We start from the raw sequence: 26,146 nt of genomic DNA, 5'->3' as shown, positions 1-26,146 counted from the left end.
TGTAAAATCAAGAAAAACAACTGAAGCAACCCATATGAATATCCCTGTGAGTGGATAAACAGACGGTGGTGTCCATGCAACAGACACAGCTCAGTAATGACGAGGAGTGAACATATAACTGGGGAGGGTCTTGATGTGATTCTAATGTACGAAAGACGCAAGAGAAAAATCAAATATATGGTGTAATTCTATTTATGTAAAACTCTGGAAAATGCACAGTAACCTTTAGCAACAACATAGACTAGTAGTGAAGGGAATGGGTGATTATACAGGGATTTGAAAGGGTTACTAGATTTGTTATTTTGACTGTGATGGTGGTTTCATGGGATATACAGCTGCTAAAACTTCAACTGGCATGTTTTATTTTGCTGAAAATTTCATACATGTGTATAATTTATCTTGGTCACATCCATCCCCCCGACTCCCTCCCTCCAAGCTTCCCATCCCCTAATTTGTACATTTGAAATACGTGCAGTCATTATGCTAATTATACTTTAATAACGCTGTTAAAATATGACCTGAATCACTGATAATTAGCAAATAGAACCAAAGAATAAAAAACACTCTGCGCCGGGCAGTAGTGGCCCACGCCTTTAATCCCAGCACTCGGGAGGCAGTGGCAGGTGGATCTTTGTGAGTTCGAGGCCAGCCTGGGCTACAGAGTGAGCTCCAGGAAAGGCACAAAGCTGCGAAGAGAAACCCTGTCTCGAAAAACCAAAAACCAACCAACCAATCAACAGAAACCCTGCTATATTATCAGTTTCGTGTTACTAAAATGAAATACCAGAGGCAATTAACTTTATATAGAGGAAAGATTTTAGTTTACGGTGTTGGGAGATTCAGGAGCATGGGATCTGCATTGGCTGACTTAGGGGAGGACATCGTGGTGAACGAATAGTGAGTGGTGGGTAGCAGTCATAGGAGCACAAATCAGGGCAGAGGTCACAGCTTGAGCCAAGTGTAGGCAGAAGGAGGATGGGCGTAGTTGGGCTTGTTGCTTTGATAGTAATACCTCAGGACCTCTGCTGGAGAAATACCTCCTGGTCCTCAGTGATGTAGCCTTCCAGACAGGCCCTCTCTCCCCATCATTTCATGGTCTCCCAGGAGGACCAAAACATCTCACCAGGGATCTCGGGGGCCACAAGCCATATTCAAACCATATCACCCTTTTAAACCTCAATTCAGCTCACTTAGAATCACTGCAGAGTTAAGCAGACCTCCTACAGCTCCTTGAGCCTCCAAGTCAGCAGCAAAAAGCTAGAACTGGGCAGGAAGGTTTATAGGCCTCTCTCAACCCACCAAGGGTCTCATTCCACTTTAGTGTCCCAGTGATTAAAATTAAAGGGTCCCTGGGTAGGCATATCACCACACTCCATAGGGCTTCCCATGCACTCTGACGTTCTTTCTCACATCATCTTAAAGGCTCCGTACTCGTATTTCCATTTTGCTCATGAGGAAACCAAGTCTCAGAGAAGTTAAAAGGGTTAGCGCAAGGCCCGCATTTTACATGATGGCAACTAGGCGTGTGCATGCCTGTGTCCAAAGAGCCTGTCCTCCCGCCATGGTCTTTTTAAAGCTTTCTCCCAGGATCGTTGCTGTTAAGTAGGGTTACCTATGTCCAAGGCTTGCTTCATGAGACAGCCAGGAGAGGGAATGGGAGGTGGCGGATGCTAAAACGCTCAGAGTGAATGTCTGGGCAAAGGAAGACGCTGAGGCTGGCTTCAGCCCACTAACACGCACTCCTGGGGAGAAGGGAAAGGACAGGGGGAGTTCAGAGCGACCCAGAGGTCACTGTCAGACTCCGAAGCGAGACTGGGTTTCCGCCCGGATGTACCTTTGTGAACATCCTGGGTCGAGAGCAGGCCTAGGGCAGCCCCTACGCCCCGCCCCCTCGCGCTGGCCCCGCCCCACCCCGGCGCGCGCATCTGAAAGTGAAAGCGCACTGGGCCTCTCGGCGCTCGCTCTCTCTGGTCTAGCCGCCCGCGCCAGCCTGGTGACCGTGCCGTGGCCCGGGTGGCGGGCGGGATGGAGGAGCCGCAGGCCGCCGCGGGCGCGGACGTGTCGCTTCACAACTTCAGCGCAAGGCTGTGGGAGCAGCTCGTCCACTTCCACGTCATGCGCCTGACAGACTCGCTCTTCCTGTGGGTGGGGGCAACGCCGCAGCTACGCAACCTCGCGGTGGCCATGTGCAGCCGCTACGTGAGTGTGGGCGGGGCCCGGGCAGGAAGGGGGTGGGCCAAGAACTTGCTGGGGATCTGGGGGCGGGGCCTGGACCGAAGGGCCTGGTGGACTTGAGTGGGGAGGGTGGCAAGTGGGGGACCGCAGGGGAGGGGGCTGGAACGGGAGAGACGAGTGGGAATGAGGCTGATCACGTGTAGCCCCGAGGGGGATTCTTAGGGTCTTCAGCGCGTCCTCAGGTCTTTCCCTGGATACCTTGGACTGGAGGCCCTTAGGTGGCGAACCCTGGAGTCAGTCTGCACTTGTATCTCCTAAAGGGCGCTCAGCCCACCCCCTGAGCTCTCAGCCCACCAGAACCTCTGCTCTCCTTGCACCAGCACCCCGAGATATGTGTGTGTGTGTGTGTGTGTGTGTGTGTGTGTGTGTGCGCGTGCCATCAGCCAGTTTTGTTTGGTTGGTTGGTTTAGTTGGTTAGGTTTTTTTTTTTTTTTTTTTTTTTTTTTTTTGCCACACTGACGTTTAAAATTTACATTGGGTTTAGAAAACTTTTTTTTTCTTTTCTGAACTTGGAGCTTCAATTTGATGATTGGTACTTGACCGACAAACTCAAGACAAACTTTCTTTCCTCTTCCCTGTTGGTCCCACAACCCTTCATCTCTGTATTGGCAACCCCACCTAGTCTGAGTGTTCTCTGGCTGTCCTTGGCCCTTCCTTCTCTCAGGATTCATGTGTCCAGAGTCATTAAACCCTGGGCACAGCTGTCAGTGAAAACATGAGCTAGTGTGACTCCGCCTTGATGTCTGTCACCCAGAGCTAGAACCTCTCTCTGCTTCCCCCTTGCTGTCTGCATGCCTTTCCTAGGGCTCTTCTAACAAAGAGCCACAGACTGGGTACAATAAAGCACTGATTTGTTTTCTAAGTTCTGGAGATCCCAAGTCCAAAACCTGGAGACTGAAGGAAAAACCATCCCACGGGGCCTTCAGCTTCAAGTGGTTTTGCTGCAGTCATCGTTAGCCCTTGGCTGTTAGATGCCCACTGTAGTCTTCCTTACCACATCACAGGGCTGCTTTCTCCCTGTGTGTCTGTATGGATGTCTTCTCTTCAGAGAGGGTCTGCTCAGAGCCTCCTCCCCAGGGCTGGGGATCGAATCTGAGGCCTTGTTTGTGCTATGCAAGTGCTCCACTGAATGGAACCCCCAGTCCTTGTCTCTTCTTTGAACATATCATAACGCATATTGGATGAAGGGCTCTGGTATGAGCGTGTGTGTGTGTGTGTGTGTGTGTGTGTGTGTGTGTGTGTGTGTGTGTGTGTATGTGTGTACACGTTACTATGTGTGAGTATGGATGTGCACATGCATTTGTACCTGTATACATATGGAACATGCATGCACATATGCTTGCAGAACCTTACACAGAAGCAAAAAAACCAGGTCAGACATTGCCATTCTTCTGCTAAAGACCCTTCATGATGAACTCTGAATATGATCCTGAGACTTTGGTGACCCCCACAGGGCCTGTTTTCTCTTAGTGTTCTTTCCTGCCCAGTCACTCCTGCGATGCTGGCCTCCTCTGAAGTTTTAGTGTTCCAAGGCAAGGTTTGTGTCTAGTGCCTCTCAGGCTGCTCATTAAGTCATTTGGAGAATGGTTGAGACTTCTTCAGGGAGTCCTGAATTGTAGCCAGTCAGGCAGTAAGGACTACGTAATTAAGTTTTACTAAAACATGGCCACATCTGTCTGTGCAGGTAGATACTGGGACAGCTTTTGTGCTTTGATGGCAGGGCTGAACAGTTCTACTAGAGGGCCTGTGGCCACTGAAACCTAAACTGTTTACTGTCTGATCATTTCTAGAAAAGAAGTGCTAGTCCATGGAAGGCATTGCCAAAGGGTGTGTGTGTGTGTGTGTGTGTGTGTGTGTGTGTGTGTGTGTGTCCGTGTCCCTTCTCTTCCTCCTAAACTTGTACGTCCTCAACAAACGATGGAGAACAGAAATCACAGGATGAAGCCGCTTCTCTAGCTGGCCTGTCTTGACAGCAGCAGGGGTTTTGGTACCCAGAGAGGATGCTGCTGAGCCTAATCAGCCCTAAGGGTGGTTGGCTTGGGATGTAAGGTATTCCTGACCTATGGCAGGGGTCGATGAAGGTGCTCCCACCTTAGTAAATGTGGCCTTGAGCATATTTCTACAGAGAGACCAATGTCCTATTCGAAAGTAATGAGCTATGTTAAGAACAGTAACAAGATGGGGTTTAAAATTTTATATTTGGAGCAACAAAGCCAGCTGGTAAGGTAGGTTTACTTCAGGAGGGTTGAGTTTAAATATTGTTATATTTAAGCCAAATGTTGAACTCATAGTCTGTAAACAGCAGGTTTACCATTATACTTTAGTATCTTTTTCAGCCAAAAAAAAAAAAAAATCAGAAATGGATTCATTTATTTCCTGCTTTTTTTTTTTTTTTTAAATCTTGTTTTCTGTATACCTAAAGAAATTCTGAAAGTGACTTTAAGCCCTTAGGAAATGATGTTGATCAGTTCAGTTGTCTCCACCTGGATAGTGTGGCCAGGGTACCAAACCCCAGAGCAAGGTAGTGAGTGGGCTTTTTCCTTTTCAAACAAGCTTTTTTTTTGGAGTAGGGGAGGTGCTAGGCAAGCACACTACTGTTACATTTTATTATTTCTTAGCCAAAACAAGATTGGTCAACCATTTCATACAAGGCTTTAATTTTACTGTTTGGATGCTGGTAGCTGGTGTCTTTTCAGAGTCCCAGGTCACTTACTAACCTTCAGAAGTCCTCACAAGCCTTCAGGGAATGAGAGCTGTAGGCTTTCCTGAGGAAGGCAGGACCTTGCTTCTCAGTGAGGAACTGGACCAGGCACTCAGACTCTGGTCACTTTTTTTTTTTTTTCACTGTGGCCATAATGAGTTCGTCTGCTTCCTTCTGGTTGGAATATCCTTCAGCATACTTGGGAGTTTGTAACACAAAAACAGTCCCTTTATGTGAAGTCGGTCATAGGGTCTATAAGCAGCTCCATGGGTCCCATTACAGGTGGCTTCTGTTTGCCCTAATTTTACTACCTCTTCTGTGTTGGGTCATCTGGCTTTTGGCTGTTGACTAAATGCCAGCCCCTGGGGACATTTGTATGTCCTTTTCTTGCCCCGACACCTTGTGTGGAACCCAAAGCTGCCTGGTTGAGGAGAATCCATAGTATACTCTGCTCTTTTTTTTTTTTCTTTTTCTCTTTAGGACCCCATCCCTGTGTGCACCTCCCTTTTTGGAGACACTTCTGACACGACCTCCAGTGGCCTTGCCCAGCGCTTAGGTATGTACCCCACAGCTAGTGCTCGTAACCAGCCAGATGTGACCCACTGCTTCATGTCCTAGGGCAAATGACGTCAGAAGTCAAGATCTTCATATTAGGGACCACTGCCTCATTACTGTTGGAAGCAGACCTCTGTCCTTTGGGTCTTTTTATGGGACACATCTATCTGTCCCTGTGTCAGTTGTCTCAGTATCATGACCCCAGGGAACTTTTGGAAGCTCCCACAACTTTCTTGGCTCCCCACTTGAATCCATGAGCTGATTTATTTTCTTGCAATGAGTGTATCATCTCCTTGTGGGAGAGAATGAATCCTGCCCAGGGGCAGTTGCTCAGGGTGGCTCCCTGGGCCTCATGGCAATTTCTGTGGAGCCTGTGGCAGTAAGGACTGTTTCTCAGGCTCAGTATGACAGCTAGAGCTTGGTAAAGTGAATGCAGAGTAGAGTGGGTGTTTACCCGAAAGCATGAGATTGAAGGCTCCACTCTTCCCAGATGTGCCTTTTTTTTTTTTTAATTATAAATGCACAGGTGATTTAGGTAAGAGTAACTTGTGTTTTATGATTTCCAGCCCAGCTCCAGTTGCCCATGGCTGGTATGCACAGGGGATCCTCATCAGTGACTCAGCCTTTGTATTTTCCAGCATCCCTAGTCATTTCTGAGCCCAGTGATCCCAGCCAGGGTCCCCCTGAATCCTAGCCAAGGGGATGTGACGGGAAAGAGCCCAGTCACCAGTTTTGAGAAACTGATATATCAGTTGTGTTTGGAGTTGTACAAAGAAAATTGTATGATCTTGATAAGTAGGAAAGTCTGTCACTTTCAGTCACCTACACATGAGCAACTAGCACACAGCCCAGGAGGGATACCACCAATTCAGGAAGGCTCCAGACTTGTCATAGCCTGTGGTTGGAGGCCAGGGAGAACAGAGGTCACAGGAACTTTCAGGGTCCTAGGCTGGAAACAAATGGAAGTAATTTTGAGTTTGTAGGAAAGAATTTCTGTTGCGTCTATACCAAGGCTTCTAGTTTTTCCCTCCCTTTCAGTGTTTACATTTTCTCCTCTGTGAAAGTCAGTGGGGGACGTGATACTCTTTTGCTTCTAAGTGCTTCCTTGTGTGTTTTTAAACACAGAAGTGCTAACACACTTATGTCAAGCAGATTATTGTGTGCTCATGTCCACTTAGAGTTGAGGGAAGTATCCATATATATGGGGACAGGATGCTGGGTTGAGCTGCAGTGACAGTCCCGAGTAGAGAAGGAATTTGTCTGGCATGCCATGAATAAAAGTTTTTTTTTTTTTTTAATTAAAGATAATATTTTTAATGTATATATGTGTATGTCTTAGTATGGGTTTGTGCATGTGAGCGCAGTGCCCTTGGAGGCCAGAGGAGTGTTGAATCCTCTGAAGCTGGGGTTACAGGTAGTTGTGAGCCATCTGACATAGGTACTAGGAACTCAACTCCAGTCCTCTGCAGGAACAGTATTTGTTCTTAGTGGCTGAGCCCTCTCTCCAGGCCCTAAGGTATAACCCAGGCTGGCTTTCAATTTATGATTCTCCTGCCTTTGCCTTTTCAACGTATCCTAGTGTGTGCCACCAATGATTTTATACCAAAAAAAGGGCAAAGTTGGCTCAAGAGTATCTATGAGATAGAGGCCTAATACCAGGTTTTGTGCAAAGTAACTTGGTAACCTGGCATGCCTGCTGGCGTCTTAGAAAGCAAAGTCCCAGGCTGACTGGTCTCTCGGGCCTGGACAGGTATCAGTAACGTATAATAAAGACAGAGGTGTCCTGCAGTAACATCTATGGAAGATGAATGCAGACAGGGTAAGAGCTGGGCCGCAGGGTTCTCAGTGGCTGTGGAAGCGTTGCATCATAGCTTTGCATGCAGGAGGAGACACTGAGCTCTGGCCGCCTTTCAGAGCAGAGATGGCCCTGGAAGGTTGAGCCACAGACACAGTGGCCCCCTTAGCAATTAGACTGATCAGAGCTACAGTACAGTGGGCCCCTGTGGGGAGAGGGGAGGCCATGCCACCGCCACTGCCACTGAGAAGAGAGACTAGCACTGTGATTTTATGGCCCCTTTCTCGTTGGTCTTGGTGGATCTCACTATCTTGCCATACGTGACTGGTTCTCAGATCATTTTCTAAACTAGCAATTCCCTGGCTCCCTCTTGCACCTAAGGGAATGGGATGGGGAGGTGCCTGGGTGGGGGGTGGGGGACTTGTTGGGTCTCCCTGCCCCACTCCTTGGGCTGAGCAGAACACTGTTTGGGACACACTGCATGCAGCAAACTGGTGGCTGGTCCAAACAAAATGCTGTAAGCCATTGTAAGGCACCGTCTTCTGCGCTAACTGAGCAACTGCTTCTGTCCAGATGCCCTCCTCCTCTTCTTCTTCAAAGACAGGGTCTGTCTGTCTTGATTTGACTGGCCTAGAACATAGGGTTAGCCTCCCATCTCCGCCTCCTAAGTGCTAGGATTTTGGATGACATATGTGTACCTGTATGTCTGGCTACATCCTTTCATTTATTTATGTTTTTACATTCTTTTTTTAAAAAAGAAAACAACACGCTGGGCGTGGTGGCTCACACCTTTAATCCCAGCACGTGGGAGGCAGAGGCTGGTGGCTGAGTTGGAGGCCATCTTGATTTACAGAGCTACTCCTAGGACAACCAGGGCTACACAGGGAAACCCTGTCTCCAAAAACAAAATAAAACTAGCTTTATTGAGATGTAATTCATGTGCTATACAATCCACTCAGCTATTCTTAGAGCAGAGGCTGGGCTCTTTTAGAGACACATCAGCTGCCCAGTCAATGGCATATTCCCCAAGATCTCTTTATCTAAAAACAAACAAGCCCCAAAGAAACCAAACACAGAGTCTTAAATATCTAATAAAGAAAATAATTAAAAAGGTCTTTGGGAGTCCGAGGCCTAACTGCCTTTGATTTACAAAGGAGGATCTGGAGCCCAAAGGTTTCAGGCTGTGGTGGAACGGGAAAGACCAGGCTTGAGGGTAGCTTTGCCTCTGTCCTCGCTGACACCCTCCTCCGACTGCAGGTAAGAGTTGAGAGGGGGGCTGAGTCACCACCCGTGGCATATCTGACAGCAGGCTTTAGTCACAGCCTTGTGGCTACCCCAGCCTTACTGCCTGGAGAGAAGGGTGAGGTCACCAGACTAGAGGGAAGGATTGGTGTTCTGACAGGTGAGAAGTAGTTTCTGCCCGTGCCCTGGGCATGGGTGAGGCCAGGGAAGAGGTCAGGCCACTGCCCAGGCATTGCTGAATGAGACCCTGGCTTGCCCTTGCTGCCTGCTTCTGCTCAGGGTATTGCCTTCTGGATTCTAGGCATGTAACTGAGCTTCATTTTTGCAGTTCAGTCGGTGCCTCACCTATTTATTGGCTCTAGAAAATGCACATGCATGCCTATGTGTGTGCATATATCCAAATATGTACATGCATAAAATAAGCATTACTCCTAGGACAGTGGAAAGTGATAGAGGTGGGTGGTGGTGGTGGAGAACTTCAATATTTTAATGTTTTTGAAATAACAGAATCCCAAACCTTTGAAGCCATAGCCCCATGTAGGGTAGAGGTTCTCAGACACTAGTGTGTGGTCTCCTGAGGACTTTTTAGCACTGACTGCTGACCTTGACACTATCTTTCTAGGTGGGCTAGCGACTCTGCAGTTCTTCCTGAATTGTAGCGCTGCTGCTAGGCCTGTATTAACTAACTCCACTGCTCCTGAGTCAAGGAGGGGCTAGATGTCCATTTGCATGTCCAGCCCTTGAGAAGTCTTCTCCAAATCCCATTCTCTTCCTAAGCACTTCCCAGCTCTAGGCAGGTTTGTGGAACATGGACTAAGGGTATTTCGGTTGTGGCTGTCAACATATTTTTCTCTTTTTAGCCAGGAAGACCAGTAAACAGGTGTTTGTCAGCTACAACCTCCCCAACACAGACAATAACTTCACGTTACTCGTAGAAAACAGGATCAAGGAAGAAATGGAGACATTTCCGGAGAAGTTCTGAGTGGCAGGAGAAAGAGGGTGTAACTTGTGTATAAATTACATTTCAATAAACAGGTTGGGTTGTGTCTCAGGCTGCATTCATACTTCGCTTTAAAGAGTTTATTTCCTGGGCTTTCTCATCTTAGTGTGGGTCTCACAAGGCTAGAACTGATGGGCATGGGAAGAAGAAAAGGGGCAGACAGTAGACACCTCTGACTGTTCAGTGCTAGAGAAAGGGGCAAAAGTGTAATTGGAAAGTTTAAATCCACACATTCCCGGTGAGAGTCAAGAGCCACATGGCTGTGCTTTAGACTCACATGGCAGGTCTAGAGGCTTCTGTCTTATGAACTGATAGGCCAGTCTTCTGAGTGCCTTACACACGTGTGTGTGTGTGTGTGTGTGTGTGTGTGTGTGTGTGTGAGAGAGAGAGAGAGAGAGAGAGAGAGAGAGAGAGAGAGAGAGAGAGAGAGAGAGAGAGATATTCTCAGTGTAGCCTTGGCTGTCCTGGAACTAGCTCTGTAGACCAGGCTGGCCTCGAACTCACAGAGATTCACCTGCCTCTGCCTCCCGAGTGCTGGGATTAAAGGTGTGCGCCAAGCACCTCCTGGTTTACTTGTGTTTTTTAAAGCTACATTTGAACCTTAGTGCAGCTTTCTAGACTCGTGGTCTCTGTGGAGTCTAGGTTTTTGGCTGTTCTTTCCATCTGAGAAATGGCAGTAATCCCTAGCTTGCTGGGTTAAGTGTGTAGAAATGCTTTGCAAATTGTACAGGATGTGACACATGTCAGCCTTGGTTTTAACTTTGTTTTATGGACACCAGTGCCTCAGGCTCCTTTGCTCTTATGGTCACCTTTCCTTTCCTTTCTCCCTAGTCCCTGCCCTTCGGCCATTTTTAATCCTTAGCCTTTTCCTGGCTACTACTTGGGCTCTAATTGTGATTTTTTTCCACTTGAGGTTCATGTGTTGAGAACCATGTTTTTACAAAAGGTGACCACCATTGGACCCTCTTGCATTGAGACAGTTCAGGGCCTATGATTATTTTGCACTGTGCTAAGAGTTTTGCACTGAGCCAGGCGGGGGCAGGCATAAGGGCGTTTAAGAGTAATGTCTGTAGTTCAAGGGGCTGCCTCCTGCATACTTTCCATGCCAATCTCTGAGGCCTCAGCCAGTGTTTCTGCAGTGAGGAAAGCCCAGTGGATAGCTCTCTAGGACAGAATAGTAAGTAACACAAAATCAGCTATGGAGAGAAGAGTTTGGTATAAATGCTTTATTAAAGAAATATTGTTTTCTTGTTAAAAAATACTACATTAGAGAAGAGAGTTTTGGATTATCAGTCTTTCCTCACAGAATCACAGTGTAGATAGTCATTCCTTGACCTCTCTAGGAATCCTCAGGCCACGGATTAGCAGAACACAAATGAGAAAAAAATTCTTCTTAAATGTGCTGAATTCTCAGATGGTTTGAGAATCACATAAACATTTAAGTTTAATCCGATCTCAGCCTCTGACTGCCCTCTACGACTAGGACTTAAAGCAGAATGAGAGGCCCCACCATCCCCGGGCAGGTGGAGGCCGCTGACAGAAGAAGCCTTGAAAGCAGTGAGGCGGGAGGTCTGATCAACATGGAGGCTTTTATTACTCGTCCTCAGTGGTCATGAAATGCCCTTCGTGGACACCATCAGGTGAGGTAGGGAAGACATTCCAGAGGAAATCTGTTAATGGGGCAACATTTTTATTTCTGTACATTTACATACAAATCTCCCCCAAAGGTACAACAGATGCGACACCATGCAGACACGCAGCTGTGAATGACAGTTCAGAGCTCAACATAAACTTGTGCTATGAACAGGTACCGCCCCCGTCAACACGCACAGTCACGCGGCTCTTAGAGTAAGAGCACGCATGGTTGGGTTGCAGAGGACAGAGGTAGGGAAGCGTTCCTCACTAGACACAACACACTGAACTGCTCCAAAACACACACAATACATTAGAGTGAGGTGGTGTCCTTCAGAACGAGGAGGAGTTGAAGTGTGGGCCTCCCTCAACCTGTGTGCCACCCAGGGGCTGGGTGTGTAACGGTCGTGAGAGTCTTTGAATGGCACCTCCAGTTCTGGGACTCCTCGTTTGGCTCTGGGAAGTTGTCGTGACTGCATGGGATACTCCCTTTACAAGGTCTGGTTTTGCTTGCTTTCCATTTTGTGGCCAAACCCATTTATCAGCCCTGTCCTCCAGTTGCAGGTGATTATAGTCTTAAAACACACACACACACACAAAACCCATCTAAACCTTTTTCCTATTTGTCTTGGGTGCTAATAATTAGATATTTCATAATATTTGACTTAATAAAGAGCAAAACGAAGAACTGATCCAGCCCTGTCTTGGGTGTTCACATTTGTGCGTAAGTTATGAAAACAGGTGCAGGGATGGGTGGAAAGTAGGAGTACAGACCTTCTAGTGTTCCCCAGGGACGGAGGGGCCCAACGCAAAGGACCAATGCCTGAGAAGCAACTACCCACAGGAGCACAGGCCTGAGTTTAGGGATGATAGCTTGGTATCAGGGAGCTGGGCTGCCGCCATCTTCCTATGGAACTAGCCAAGAGTGTCTGAGGCCTGAGTGTCCTGCTGCCATTCTGACTTGATCAGACTACACCACAAGCTTGCCTACAAGCAATCTTTCCTGTTCTGGCTACCTTTCATGAGGTGTCCTAGCAACTTCAGGTATCCATACTCTGCAGCAGAAACTGAACCACTCAGCAGTCTCCTGAGGTTGCCATATGAAGGTCAAGACAGTGCCAGCAGTCAGCCTTCTGAACTTCCTCTGGTTGGTGGTCCCTCGGCCCCTGCCTCAATGGCAGCTTCTCTGCTTATCCCTGATAGGTTGGCTCTGATTGCTGGAGCCATTAACACTGTCTGCCTTGGCCAGTGTTTTTATCATTGTCACTTGAGGTGCAGATTGGAGACCTTGACGTTTGGAAGTGCTGGACCTTGACACCACCTCCCCAGGGTTTCTGCAGCGCTCTTAAGAAGGATAGCACAACCAGTGTGAGATTGCTCTCGACTATGAGATGTCTCCTTCTGTACTTAACAAGAGTTTGCTACCAGGTGACTTGGTAGCAGGTGCCCTGGGGAAGGTGAAAGGTATCTTACAAGTTTGGCACGCAAAGGCTGCACAGATGTAGAGAGGCTTTGGGAAGAGGATGTGTACTAACATCAAGGCATGGGAGGGAGGTGACTAAGAGACCAGGGAGGTGAAGCTAAGCTGGACTTGGAGCAGGTATCAGGGACTGGCCACACAGCTTCCTTCCTAGACATTAGTCCTCAAGCAAAACCCTCAGGACCCCAGGCATTGAAGAGAACATAGCCCTGCTGCTGGAAACATGGCTGCATATCACATCACTACCCTCATAAGGTTTTGATCAAGGCAGCTGGCTTCTGCTGATGTATCTATCAAATGGGGAAGAGAAACAGGTAAGACTGTAAGAAACAGACCAGACAAGGAGCGGGAAGGGGATAAACTCAACTGTGTTCTGGCCTTTGAATTCTAGCAACTGTCGCTGAGAAGTCACTTAGTTGCCTGTCTAGGCCTGAGACCGTGATTTCTCTGGAAGAACACAGGGTAGAGACACAAGGCAAGAGGCAAGGCAGATGGTTGATCAGAAGCCACGATGCCCAGAGAGGCTGGCGCCTGAGCTACTGCAAGAGGTCCAGAGGCTGGTTTCTCAGCAGCCCTGGTGCCCTGCTGTCTGGGGCAAGATGAAGGACACAGATAAAGGACATCCTGGGAGGCTGGCACAGGATGGGAGTTGAGCTTTGGGGAGTTATTGCTTTCTCTCACTTCTTGCTGCTTTCAAGGGACTAGAGGCAACGTGGACTCACCCGTGAGCAACCTGCACTCCTGCCCAGGGCCCTTTTGTGCTGAGTGAGTGACAGGCAGGAAGCCATTGAGGAAGACATGAGGTGGAGTGCCTCCAGGTGCCATGGGCACTGTTGTGATGTCTGACAGCCATCCAAGCTGGAGCTCTCTACGGTGTGTGCTGGAGATGTGGGTGGCGGCTGCATGTGGGAGAGCAAGGCTCCCTCCTGGGATTTGCCTTAGCTGTCTTTTCTGGTTATTTTCCTGTTATTCTGAAAGTAACCACATTTTCAAGTAGTGCTGGCAACAGAGCTGACTGGGGAAGAGGGACCTTTGCTGCTGGTACTCAGTCTGGGAAAGTGTCTCAGTAGAAACGAACGTCTCAGACCTCAACACAACAGCTACTGTGGGTCTAACTGAGAAACCCAGTGTCAGGAAACGGGTGCTTTCTCATCATGTAGGATTTCTGGTGAAGTATGGAAGTTTCCCCACAAAAACTTCCAGATCAAGTACAAAAGGATGATCCTGAAGGAAAGAAAGATTAAGCTGGCTCTTATGACACTTGGGGGCTGCTTTCCCAAAACATGGGATGGAAACTACCTTACAAACAGAAATGAAAAAAAAAAAAAAACAACTTTAAAATATACAGACTATAGAAAAAAAACCAATTCATGTACATTTTCCTCTGTCTAAAATGTAGTCCCAAGGATGCTCCACTTGAGAGGCACAACTGTCCATGGCAGCGAGCCTGGAGGTAGGGGTCCTGGCCTACAGATGACCTCTGTCTCCTTGAGAGAAGGAGGAGATTTGAGTCTGGCCTCCAGGGAGGGGACTGGCCACTGCATTGGTCACTTACAGGGACTTCCTTCAGAGTGACCCTGCCTCACTCATGAAGAAGGTTCCACTTTGTGATCAGTGAGAGGGAAGGGGATAAAGTGCTTCTCGTAAAAATGACCAAAATAAATACAAACATTTCATGGCAGAAAAGAAAGTCTTCAAAGGGTTATTTCCAAAACATCTGATCTCTCAGATCTGTTCCTCGGATGTCTGGAAAGACAGAATTCCCCACACCAGTTGAAAGTCTTACGATTGAGTGGAGTCAGCAGCAGAGTTGGACTTCCTCCCCCAGCCATGTGTCTTCTCTCTGGTCTATAAATCTGTGTGCAAACGTTCCCCAGCCCTTCAAGCCTCAGGGGACTGGTGGAATGGTGGTGTGGCCCAGCGAGCTACATGGACTTCATGCCATTGGCAGTGGCCCCCTCTGGCAGCCCGTCACCCACAGCAGCCACATCGTGCAGGCCCGAGTAGTCCTTGAGCTCCGCGTTGGTGAGCAGCAGTGGCTGCTCTCCCTTCTTGTGCGGTAGCAATGGCTGCCGGGTGTAGTGTTCTCCATTGGCAATGTTCTCGGGCAGGTTCTGGTCCCTGCTCTCAGGCAGCAGGAGGATGCAAATGATGCAGATGAGCGTGCAGCAGGCGAAGATGATGTGGTGCAGGAAGTAGCCTTTCTGGTTGTGCAGCTCAATGATGGGTGCTGTCAGCATGCCGAAGCCTGCACTGGCCAGCACCAGCCCCAGCCCACCACACCTGCAGGGGGAGAGAGCACTGGCTTAAATGGAGCATACAGCGTTTGATACAAGTAGGGTGGAATGAGACAGCAGCTTGATGGGCTACTAGGGTAAGCCCACAGCATTACCCTGGTTTAGATATGTCCCACAGACTTCCAGTATTAGAAACCTAATCCTCAAGTTCAAATGGTAGTGGAATTCAGATATGGGGCCTTTGGGAATAATGAATATTAAATTCAGTCAAGAGGTTGGGGCCCCCGTGATGATAATTTTATAGGCCTTTATAAGGTGAGGAAAAGCCTGAGCTAGCATATTTGCTGTGTCACCACGGGATGCCCTGCACTACCTTGGGATTCTGCAGAGTCCCCTTTATCAAGGATCCATGTACAGCCCCCTACATTGGACTTCTCAGCCTCCAGAACCATAGCCGAACAAGCTGTATCCTTTATAAATTGTCAGTTACTACAACAGAAAATGGATTGAAGCACAAGGATGTTCTGTCTCTATCGGGCCCTGCTCTGGTTGGAACTACCCAGGATTCCCCAGAGGTGGGCCATCCCAAGCCACCTTCACCTTGGCCACACCTGTGGATTCCTACAACTTTGAGATCAGATAGGCCAAACCCTTAGTGGGAATTATTTCTCTCTATTCCTCTGGCAAGTGAGGAACCCTCGAGAATCCCATAGAGATTACGGGACATGCAACACTTTTAGACACCCTCCTTCCATGGCTCTAACTTCTCTACTTTGACCTAAAACCTTCCTGGGATTAATGGTGCTCTGCTGGTACTAAGACAGTGGTATGGTGGTGGAGTGTAGTGCCATCTGGAGTGCCCAGGTGATAGGACAGAAAACTGCCTGGTCTCCAGTCCCCAGGCCCAGGGGACAGGTGGAGGTGGTCTTAATGTCCAGCAGGAGGAATACTGTTGCCTGCCCACCCTCAAGAACAGCGGAGAGGATGTACAGGGACGTGGACTTTGGGAGGAACCGTACAAAGGAGATGCTCAAGACTTATGCGCCATCTGGCACAGGGACCTTGTTCTCAAACATGGAGTGGAAATGGCCAAAGGGGAAGTGTCTGCTGTCACTGGGAGGCAGGTCTTGAACAATTGATGGCTTTCTTACTTGGTCCTATAGGTGGCTCCCACGTCAGAAAAGACTACCCCACAAAGTACCAAGATACAAGGTCAACACAACATGTCTGTATGCTAACACCAAATTCAGAAATGAAATGAAAATGTTTCCAAGAAAGCAAATGCAAGGCGCACATGCTGAAAACTACAGGGCTTTGTTGATGGCAAGTTTGAGAAGCTCAAAGTAAATGGATTGGAAGACGTGCTAGTGTGAAGATAGTAAGTCTTCCCGAATCGAGCTATGGATTCTTCCCAATCTTTATCAAAATCTTAGCTGAGAATAAACTTATCCAGAAATTCACACAGTAATGCAGAAGACTCAGAATAGTCAGGAAGCGATTTTGGAACAGGAATAGAGGAAGACTTACTGTCTCCATTGTGAAACTTAGAAGCTGTGCCAATCAGTATGGTAGCACCGGGAGGCAAATCTACAGAACAGTGAGGGTTCAGAAACAGGGCTTTACACCGGCGGCCAGTGGATTTTGACAAAGGCACGCGTGTGGGGCAAAGGCTATGTAACAAGCAGTGTTGGCACAGCAGGGTAGTCCATGTGCTAAAGAATGAAGGCAGAGTCTCCTTCACACCACACAAAATGAACTGACTCCCAGAAAATGTCAGGGAAGATCATTCTGACCTTGGGTCAGCATAGAAGCTGATCAGCTGGACTCAGTCAAAATCACTTTATTTTCCCCCTTCACAAGACATATAATTCAGAAGTAGAAGCCATACACGTCTGGAAGAAATGCTTTCAAAGCCTGCCTCTGACAAAGGATGTAAGTTCATAATATATATAGAACTCAACTTGGCTTGAAAAATGGGGAAAAGGTATCAACAGACATTTCAACATACACACACAACTGCAAACATCTAGAGAGAGAAGCTTGAGTTGATGAATTGCAAATCAAAACCACACAGAAAGGCCACTTCAGACCTGTGAGCAACCCAGAATAAAGGCCAGAACAATATGGTGGCCAAGACCTAGAGGGGCCACAGTTCTCTGACAGCCTCCTGATAACAGGGTGGAAAACAGGTGGGCATTTTCTTCAAAGGAAACATACATTTTTATATAACTAGCAATTCCATGTATAGAACAAGTAAAAACATAACCTAGACAAAAAGCTACAAGCAAATGTTTATGCCTTATAGCACTGGGAACAATCCAAATGTCTATCAACTGGTGAGTGATAGATAAAATGTGGCATGTCCGCTGGGCGGTGGTGGCGCACGCCTTTAATCCCAGCACTTGGGAGGCAGAGCCAGGCGGATCTCTGTGAGTTCGAGGCCAGCTTGGGCTACCAAGTGAGTTCCAGGAAAGGCGCAAAGCTACACAGAGAAACCCTGTCTCAAAAAAAAAAAAAAAAAAACCAAAAAAAAAAAAATGTGGCATGTCCATATATAATGGAATATTACCCATCTAACACACGAAACACTGACATGTTACATCATGAAAAAAAATCAAACTGCACGATTCCATTGATATAAAATGTCAGAAATGTTGCTTCAGAGAGACAGAAAGCAGGACAGTGACTGGGGCTAGGAGTGAGGGTAGAAAGTGCAAAGCGGATGAGACTTTTTCTTTAGAGGGGTGATGGACGTGGTCTATGATTAGAGGGTGATGAACTATATATACATCTACATGGATGAGTCCTATGTAAAGTACATGTCACTAAAGCTGCTAACTTCCAAACTGTTCCCGCTGTGGAGCCAGCCAGCTGGTCCAGATCCCCATCATCTCTTCCCAAGAGCCCAGACTGTTCCCTCTCTGTGCCACCTAGGGCTGCTCAGGGGCCTCTCAGGGGCCCTATTAAGAGTCAGGTCCTCAGACCAATCCTGAGCTGATGTCTGGGACATGACTCAGAGCTCTCACCTCCTCCCAGGCACAGTGGCTTCCTTGGGACTCCCCTGTGAGTTCTGTGGAATCTAGGCTAAGCAAGCTGCAGAGCTGCTCCAGGTCTCCCCGAGTCTTCTCTCTCAGAGACCATAGCCTCACAGTTCGTGTCTCCATGTTTCCTCCCTTGGGAAGTGTTCAAGGACAAGACCAAATCTGGCTCAGTCTGTAGTCCCTGGTATTCTCTCAGTAACTGTGCAACACCTGGCCAGCTGGCCCTCGGGCATTACTTGGTACTGTGTCAGACTCCTAAGAAGATGATTCCCACTTCCCAGTACTCTTGACCTTTGCCTTATATTGGGGCTGGAAGAAATAAGTAAATTCTTGCCAATAAAATACTGCAAAACTTATGAGATGTCCCTTCCACAAACAGGGTACACAGACTCTGGCTGTGATGAGGCAAGCTGCTGTGTTGTTGGAACACAGAGCAGGAAGCGAGATGGCCCCCAGTTAACGTTCTGCAAGGCATGAAGAACTGGATCCTGCCAATGACTGCTGAGCCTCCTGTCTCGGGACTGCGGCTCATGGGGCTTGGAACAAGAAGGGTGCAGCTAAGCATTGTCCAGACCACTGACCTAGAGACACTAGCACAAGCCATAGAATTGGAGTCATTTGCTGTGCAGAAACGGATAAGTACTGTAGCTGGAATGCCCAGCCTTAGCTGTAGAACCTCTCACCCAGGCTGTCAGGTCCTCGGTACTTTGTATTAGACAGTTCTTCACCAAGGGCACACAGAGAAAGTCCTACTTCTGGCCCGGCAAGGCGTGCACTGAGGAGGGACTACTTTTTCTTGGTGCTGTCTGGATACCAGCCCTTTCCCAAGCTGTGTCCTAGCCCACCTTTTAAAGACACTGACATCTTTCTGTCAACATTTGTTCCTAAGCCTGTTGCCCTTGTTCTTCCGTGAACCCTTCAAGGGCAAGGATTATTTCCCATACCATCAGCTGTCTCAGAGTTTGCGTGTAATAAATACCAGATGCTCATAGGTCATGCTTCCTGGAGAGCAATGAGATTGAGCCCACCCATCAGGTGAATAATATGAATACCTAAATGGCCATTCAGGATTTTTGGTAAATCTCCTCCCTTTGGGAAGCCACAGGATGTGAGGGGTACATCAGATGTCAGGGACCTGTTCAATTGGGACCTTTGACATCAGTAAGGTTGTTTTTCTCTGGTTTTTGCTTTCTCAGCTGGCACTAAGTGAGGCTGGCACCCTTGCCCATGTAGAGTTGCCATGCAGGAAAGCAGAATACAGTCCCCGATGTAAGGAGTGTGTGAAGTCAACCCCAGGAGAGTCTCACATGACACTAAGTGAATGATATCAAAGTAATATATCATATTAATAAATAATGTTGAGTGAAGTATATTCAATTTGCAGCTCATTTAAATGTAGATATATGCATATGTTATTCAGTATGTTCATATACATGGGTAATGCAAATTCCACTGTGATACATAACATTCTAGCCAGGGGAAAACTGTATATATGGTAGTGGTCTCATAGGATTATAGTGAAAGGGAACATTCATATCCCTGTGGATATTATAGCTGCTGCTGTAACAGCTATCATGGCACAGCCCATTCCTACATGATTGTAGCATTACTGGTGTAGGCAGACCTACTGCACTGTCAATCATATTTAAAGACAGCACGTAGAATGATGTGCAATACCTAATACTCTAGGGTGCTAAATGATTCTGTTGTGGGTATAGGTTACATCCTATTATAAAGCATTTCTACTTAAAAAAAGTTTGCCCCATATGGTAGCATGCCTTGTAATCCCAGCCCTCTGGAGGCTGAGAACGAGGACAATGAGTTCAAGGCCAGCCTGGGCTATACAGAGAGAGCTTATGCACTATACGACCAGCACCTCCGATTTAATTTACCGCCTCTTGATTGCATCAAGAGGCCACAGACTAAACAACATTGAGCATCTAGATGCACATAAGTTACTCTAGGATGTCTGCAAGATGACAGCACCAGATAGTGACTTATTTCTCCTCACATGTCCTGTTGTTAAGCAATGTTTGAAACGGTTGTATGTCTTCTGTTTCAGTATCAGTGATTCCTTGAATTTAATAATATTACAGATAATTTTGTAGGGAAATGGTATGCCATTTTTGTTTTTGTTTGTCATTTGAAGGCTCTAGGGATCGGTTCCCTCCAAAAGGCTAAGTCATAGGCATGTGCTGTTGCTCTGGGTGTTCACTAGAGGGCAGCCTAAACTCATGTGTATACATCAGTGAAGAGACAAAAGAGAACCTTGTTTCTTAGAAGCATAACGTTTTTACTACCCACCGAATAGCTTTACTTTGGGTAACAACCTCTAAACAACCATGGCCAAACAGGCAGCCTTACTAGAGGGAGCAAAGTGTGGATCAGAAATAAACGTGAGCCACCAACTTGCATATAAACATGAACAAGCCTCCCCTCCGTTTTTTACTTCCTCTTTTACATTTCTTAGCTTTTCTTGACTGCATTTCTGTGAACTTAAGGATGCACAAATATTGTACTCATTTGCTCAGAAATGAAGAACTGCTAGAACTATCTAGGTATGAACAGTAACATGAATTGCCATTTGTGGAGTTACATATACAATTATCACTTGGTATCTGTGGGCTGTTTCCAAGACCCCTCAGGTCTTCAGATGCTAGAGTCCCTTTTAGAAAATGCTGTAGTAGTGCATGGAACTTACATAATTTTTGCAATCTTTACATCACTTACCATTATTCAAAATACTGAACACAATGCAAATGCAGTGTAAATAGGTGTTTGCTGTATTTAGGGGATAATGGTAAGGACTGTACATGTTCAGTAGTCATAGTTTATTGGGTGTGGGTGTTAGGGATTGAACTCAAGGTTGTGTACATGATCAGCACATGCTGTACCATTGGGTTACACTCAGGTGCATCATTTCTTTAAACAAATGCTGTCTATTTGTGATTGGCTGTACCTTTGTATAAGTCATGGGAATGGACGGCAAATCTTTCTCTCTCTGTGATGCCTCGTCTTGAGGCAACATCAGGGCAGAAGACAGACATGGAGACCTTGCTCAGAGGGAAGGGTCTCCAGGCCAATCTGATGCAAATGATCTGGACCAGAGTAAAGGGATGGGGCCGCCTGAGCAGCAGGCAAGCAGTAGTTAGTGGACCGAGAAGCAGGGATAGTGCATGGGGCAAGGACAGAAAGCCCATGACCAGGTCTCCACGGATTGGTGAGGAATTAGGCAGACCCTGAAGCCAGCTTCTCAGGGTCACTGGCACCTGCGCATTCTCTTTCCTTGTCCTCACCCATCCCAACAAGGGGAAGGAAGGCTTGTTCTCCACTTCGGCAGTTCGGGTGGGGGAATGAGGGAAGTGGAAGGGTTAACGGACTGGAGGCCTTGTGGGTAGATAGTTCTACATCAACTCGACACAGGCTAGAGTCACCTGAGGGGAGGGAACCCCAATTGAGTAAATACCCTCATGAGATCAGGCTATAGGCAAGCCTGTAGGGCATTTTCTTAGCTTGTGACTGGTGGAGGAAGGCCCATTGTAACCAGTGCCATGCCTGGACTGGTGGTCCTGGACTCTATAACAACACCGGCTGAGCAAGCCATGGGGAACAAACCAGTAAGCAGCTCTCCTCCATGCCTCTGCATCAGCACCTACCTCCCAGTTCCTGCCCTGTTTGAGCTCTTGTTCTGACCTCCTCTCATCATGAACAGTAAAGTGGACTTGTAAGCAAAATAAATCCTTTCCTTTCCAACTTGCTTTTGGCCATAGTATTTTATCACAGCAAGAGTAGCCCTATCTAAGACACTGCTCTTACTTCAGAAGGTTTCTTTTCCACACAGTATTATGTAAAAAGGCAAGACTGTCATAAGAAAGAGAAAGCCCGTGGAGCCCACCCTCAATTATCTCTGGTTTTTCTGTGCAGAGTGGGTGGTATGGAAGTTGCATGTTTATCCTGTGGCTCTCCTGGGAATTCTTCTTGGGTGTATTTGCAAGAAAAAGCTGCACAAACCATGGTGGGATGAGTTCCCGTAGAGACTCTTCCAGCCTGGCTAGGAACTGGACTCAATTTCCTTTCGCTCTCTGCAGGTACAAAACATCACCCAGGGCCAAATATTTTTCTGGTTTGTCATCCTGGAAAGCTGAACTTTAGAATGTATTTGTTCAATTCCTATCCCCAAATAATTTTTCCAGATTTGCATCAGAGAGAAAAAGGATACCATACTTCTTTCCATCTAGCTTGCTAAGCACACTGACAAGGAGGCCAGAGTTAAGGGGTGCCCTCCCCAGAGAAACAGAGAGTCATGCCATGGCTGCCAGTGGCTACCAGAAACCCGGGACTAGTGCAGACTTGCACTCTAGCTGGGAGATTGTCTTCCTGCATTCTTTTATAAAGGAGGGAATTTAACTAGGTGGGGGAAGGGTAAGTTACCTTCAGTGTTTCACAACTGCAACCGCAAAACAAGCTTCTGGTCCATCTGGCTTTGGCTCATGCAGAAGGTAGAGAACTAGAGGGCTTACTAGACACCTAATTGCTTTTTCTTAAATATACAATGACTAGGTATTTTATTACAGGAACCAATAGCCAGCAGCCTTGGCTTGTATTGTAAAAATTCAAGAGAATGAGTCAAAATGAGGTCATGAGAAAATTCTGTTGTCAGCAAGGAGGTAAGTCCACAGACCCGTCTACCTGCTCCCCAAGCCCTCCCAGCACCAGAGGGCCTAAAATAATTAGTCTCTCTGAGTCCCATCTGAACTGGAACAAGCTTGCTTGTTCTTCTGAAGGGTGTCATCGTGCTGACTTCTGGGTTTCAGCTCACAGCTGAATAACTGCCCACTCACAATTTCAAGCGAGCATGTGCATTAGAAATGCTAATGCCATTCCAATAAGGAGCTCAGTGTGATACGAACCAAGCAAGCCCTTCAGTAAGAAACAAATGACAAGTGCACGTGGGGTCTCTTACTCAAATGCTTTTGGATTTTGTAACTGTGAATTTGGAATATTTGCATACACATCATGAGATATCTTGGGAGCAGATCTCAGTCTAAACACAGATTTGTTTATGTCTCATATATGCCTTGTGGAGCTTAAAGGTCATTTTATACAACATTTAAAGCAGTTTTGTCCATGAAATAGAATTTTATGGACAAATTTTGTTTGTTCCATTGACAATTTTTTTTTTTTTTTTTGCTGCCATGTCAAAACAAACAAACTATGTTGGGGTTGGGAGTGTTTTAGATGTCAGGTTTTGAGGTTCAGTAATGTTCAACCTGTGCTGGGAAGAGGGTATCTGGTAGAGGGATGCAGTTAAGTGATGCTCTTTCAAATATCCTAATTTTCCTATACTATAATCCCAGTGGGATCGAATGCTGTGCTTCATGACCCAGGGACATTAATGTCACTTTACAAACAGACACTTACGACCTCTTAAGAAAGTGGGAGGAAAAGACAAATGTCTCCCAGGCCTGGGACTGTGCCACCTTACTTACCTAGCCTAATGCCTGCCAAGTATTAGGCTCTTGATTTGTTTCTTAACTAAGACATTGATATAATTTTGGACTAGTGACCAGTTTCTCAGGCTTGGAAGAAAAAAAAAAAGGTTCTATCTAATTTGTTTGTACATGTGGCCTAGGCTGACCTTGGACCTTTCTGATCCTTCAGCTTCCCCCATCCCAACCGCTGGGATTACGGGCATGTACCACCACATCCAGTTTATGGGATGCTGGGGATTGAACCCAGGGTTTTGCACATGCTAAGCAAACAACTCAACTACATCCCCAGTCCTCATTTTTTTGCTGAGATGGAGTCTTGTGGTGTAGGCCATGATGGCCTAGAATTCTCTACCCTCTGCTTCAGCCTCCTGAGAATCTAGGATTACAGGTGGGATGTACACTTAGCTTCCTTTTTGTCTAAAATAGCTTCTTCCTCAGTCTCTCAGTGGACAGTGCTGATTTTTACTGCAGATTGGCAAGAAAGACTTACTTATCCCTCCCCTTTCTATTCCTTGTCATGTTTCCTGTACCTTAAACAGTTCCTTGTCTCCATGCCCCTGGTAACTGCCTTGATGGCATTTAAGGATAAGTTCCCACCTGACTCTGTGAGTCAGGGTGCAGCTGATCATCAGACAGGAAGTCAGGCAGTCAACATGCCCTGGTCCAGAAGCCTCGTTGGGGCAGAACTGATGACAGTTCCTTTCTCACAGGCCTCTCTAGACAAGGACCAATCTTGAGTTCTGAGAAGAAAGTCCCACATTATCCTGTCACTCACCTTATGACTGTGGGGGTGATCTCTGCACAGAAGAACACGCTGAGGCTCCCCACTGCATGGGATGCAAACATGCCCACGATAGAAAATGCGATGGAGAACTTGTCTTTGACGCTGTCACTCATCCCTGGATGAGAATCCAAAGAAGGGAACCATGAGGTAGGAGAGAAGGGAAGAGAACAGAAGCCAGGCAAGGGGTGAACTGGAGTGAGGACCGGGGAAGGGAAGCCTGGGATATCCCAGGAGCTCCCTCCTCCCCAGTGTCCAGTTTGTGGTACAATTGGGCATGCAGTGGCCTCTGGGTGGGCAGTCTTCTAGGCTGAGGACCCTGGAGCCCTTTAAACATCCTGCTGTTGGCTTCTGTAGGTGCCTTGGCCACCAAGCATGCTGAGCTCACAGTGGCCTGTAGAATTCCTCATCCAGAAGCTATGCCAGGCAGAAGGCAGACGGGGGTGCCCCTGCTGCCACAGTGACACACTATCTGCCCTGGACTCCAGACTGCAACCTCAGGGTTGACCCACCCAATCCAGAGCCAATGTTGATTTAAGGGTTACAAAACCACACATGACCCAAATAGAATAATTCATGGTCCCGGAGGGAGGGGAAGCGCAAAGCGATCTCTGCACCCGGAGGTGGCACTGGATTCTGGCTGGCACAAGGCAGCACCGCACACAGTGTTTTGGCATGCATGGGGGCTGCACTTCTTAGCTCAGCTCAGCTTCCCTCAGTGTTGCATGGAAGGCAAGTGCTCGCATGGGCACTGGTGGCATGGGCTTGGTTGCGCCAGGCAGGTGCAATAGCAGCACAGGGTACGAGGCAGCACCTCTGCTGCTCCCCAGTTGGAGAGCAGCAAGCTCCCATGAGTCATGAGGGGATAATGGCTCTCCCTATAGCACAGACAACCAAGCCCCAACCCTCCTGCCTTCTCATCCTGATTAGCTGCTGGCCAAGGACAAACAGCACCGGTGCTGGATCAGGGGACTGGGAGGGCATGCATGCCAAGCTGCACAAAACCAGGGAAACACGAGTTGCTTTCTCTAGTGCAAGACGGGGATAGAGAATACAAATGTATGCTTATAGTGTCCAACCTACGGCCAACTTCAGCTGCAATTCTTGAAGGGCAGAGTAGGAAGAAAGAGAGGAAAGGAAAACCAGTTGGTGAGTCTCTGTGGCAACTGTTGTGTGGATGTAATAAAGACAAGGCAGCACAAGTGTGTGGGACTCACCTGAGTCTGGATGCTGGCTGTATTTGCCGATCACTGGAGCCATGGGATGGTTGCGCCCACATCACAGGGTAATGAGAATGGGAAGAGATGGAGAAGGCTTGTTAGGTATGGGACAGCTGCCGAGTGTTCCCATGTGACTTGTTTCTAAGTGAACTTCCTTTTAAGTCTGCGTTGGTGCTGGCTGCCTGGGCAGTAGAATTCACACTGGACTAAACAAAGACCCTTTTGTTTGAAGAGAAGGCTATGGCCTATTGGCCACAGAGTCTGGGAGACAATGCAGTCTGAGAGAGGACCCAAGCGGATCTAAAGGGAGCATCTTTGGATAGAAAGTTATTCAAATGGTACTCTTGGTCTGTGCCAAGGTGCATTGGGCACTGGGAGCAGGCCTGTCAGGCTACATTTCTGCTTCCCCAAACCCTATTCCTCAAAGCTGCCCTTTGCCCAGAGTCCCTGTGGCATTCCTGTTCATTGCCAAAGAGGGCACATGGGATACTCTGGAGGCTCTCCTGCCACATCTGCCCTAACTGGGTAAGTTGGACAGACACTTTCTCGAAGGGCAGCTAGGTAGTGTCCACCCAGGGAGGCAGGGAGAAGGGCCACTACTTGTTCATATTGGTTATTGCCCATCAAGGTACAGCACCCATAAGAACGTGCCTAAGTTAGGAAAACCGCCTGCATTTGAACTGGCTCTTCTCTACCCTGGACGACAGTAAGGCTACTGTGGTAGTAGTGTGAAGG

The 26,146-nt window shown here is 47.5% G+C and overlaps 2 protein-coding genes across 4 annotated transcripts in view; one reads left to right on the top strand and one right to left on the bottom strand.

Annotated features, from left to right (window-relative positions):
• The first annotated feature begins 1,922 nt into the window (after positions 1-1,922).
• Psmg4 (proteasome assembly chaperone 4) lies at positions 1,923-9,592 on the top strand. 2 transcript variants are annotated; one of them, XM_059262313.1, is made up of 3 exons: positions 1,928-2,199; positions 5,417-5,492; positions 9,389-9,592. In XM_059262313.1, the coding sequence occupies exons 1-3, from the start codon at positions 2,026-2,028 to the stop codon at positions 9,508-9,510; spliced, it is 372 nt and encodes a 123-aa protein (XP_059118296.1). In that variant the 5' UTR covers positions 1,928-2,025; the 3' UTR covers positions 9,511-9,592. The 2 variants fall into 2 exon arrangements, with proteins under 2 accessions (XP_059118297.1, XP_059118296.1); XM_059262314.1 differs by lacking the exon at positions 5,417-5,492 and having other exon boundaries at positions 1,923-2,199; positions 9,389-9,570.
• Positions 9,593-10,757: 1,165 nt separating this feature from the next.
• Slc22a23 (solute carrier family 22 member 23) overlaps positions 10,758-26,146 on the bottom strand; it is a 171,536-nt gene continuing 156,147 nt past the window's right edge. The window contains exons 8-11 of one of the 2 annotated variants that reach the window (XM_059263199.1): positions 25,409-25,441; positions 25,271-25,294; positions 24,186-24,309; positions 10,758-14,923 (exon numbers count right to left, since the gene is read on the bottom strand). In XM_059263199.1, the coding sequence (XP_059119182.1) occupies positions 14,566-14,923; positions 24,186-24,309; positions 25,271-25,294; positions 25,409-25,441 (539 nt within the window). In that variant the 3' untranslated portion in view covers positions 10,758-14,565. Of the gene's footprint in view, positions 14,924-24,181; positions 24,310-25,270; positions 25,295-25,408; positions 25,442-26,146 lie in introns of those variants that run through there. The other variant, XM_059263200.1, reaches the window with a different exon arrangement.

This window comes from Peromyscus eremicus, chromosome 5 (assembly GCF_949786415.1).
Source record: "Peromyscus eremicus chromosome 5, PerEre_H2_v1, whole genome shotgun sequence".
NCBI lineage: Eukaryota > Metazoa > Chordata > Mammalia > Rodentia > Cricetidae > Peromyscus > Peromyscus eremicus.
Note: the sequence above shows the minus strand (reverse complement) of the source record. Positions and strands in the feature narration are given on the sequence as shown.

What these genes read in the sequence shown, in the direction of transcription:
- Psmg4 (XM_059262313.1), top strand. Translation starts at nt 2,026, where the DNA reads ATGGAGGAGCCGCAGGCCGCCGCGGGCGCGGACGTGTCGCTTCACAAC. An exon ending in TGGCCATGTGCAGCCGCTAC is followed by an intron (nt 2,200 to 5,416) that starts GTGAGTGTGGGC and finishes TTTTCTCTTTAG; the next exon opens with GACCCCATCCCTGTGTGCAC. An exon ending in TGGCCTTGCCCAGCGCTTAG is followed by an intron (nt 5,493 to 9,388) that starts GTATGTACCCCA and finishes TTCTCTTTTTAG; the next exon opens with CCAGGAAGACCAGTAAACAG.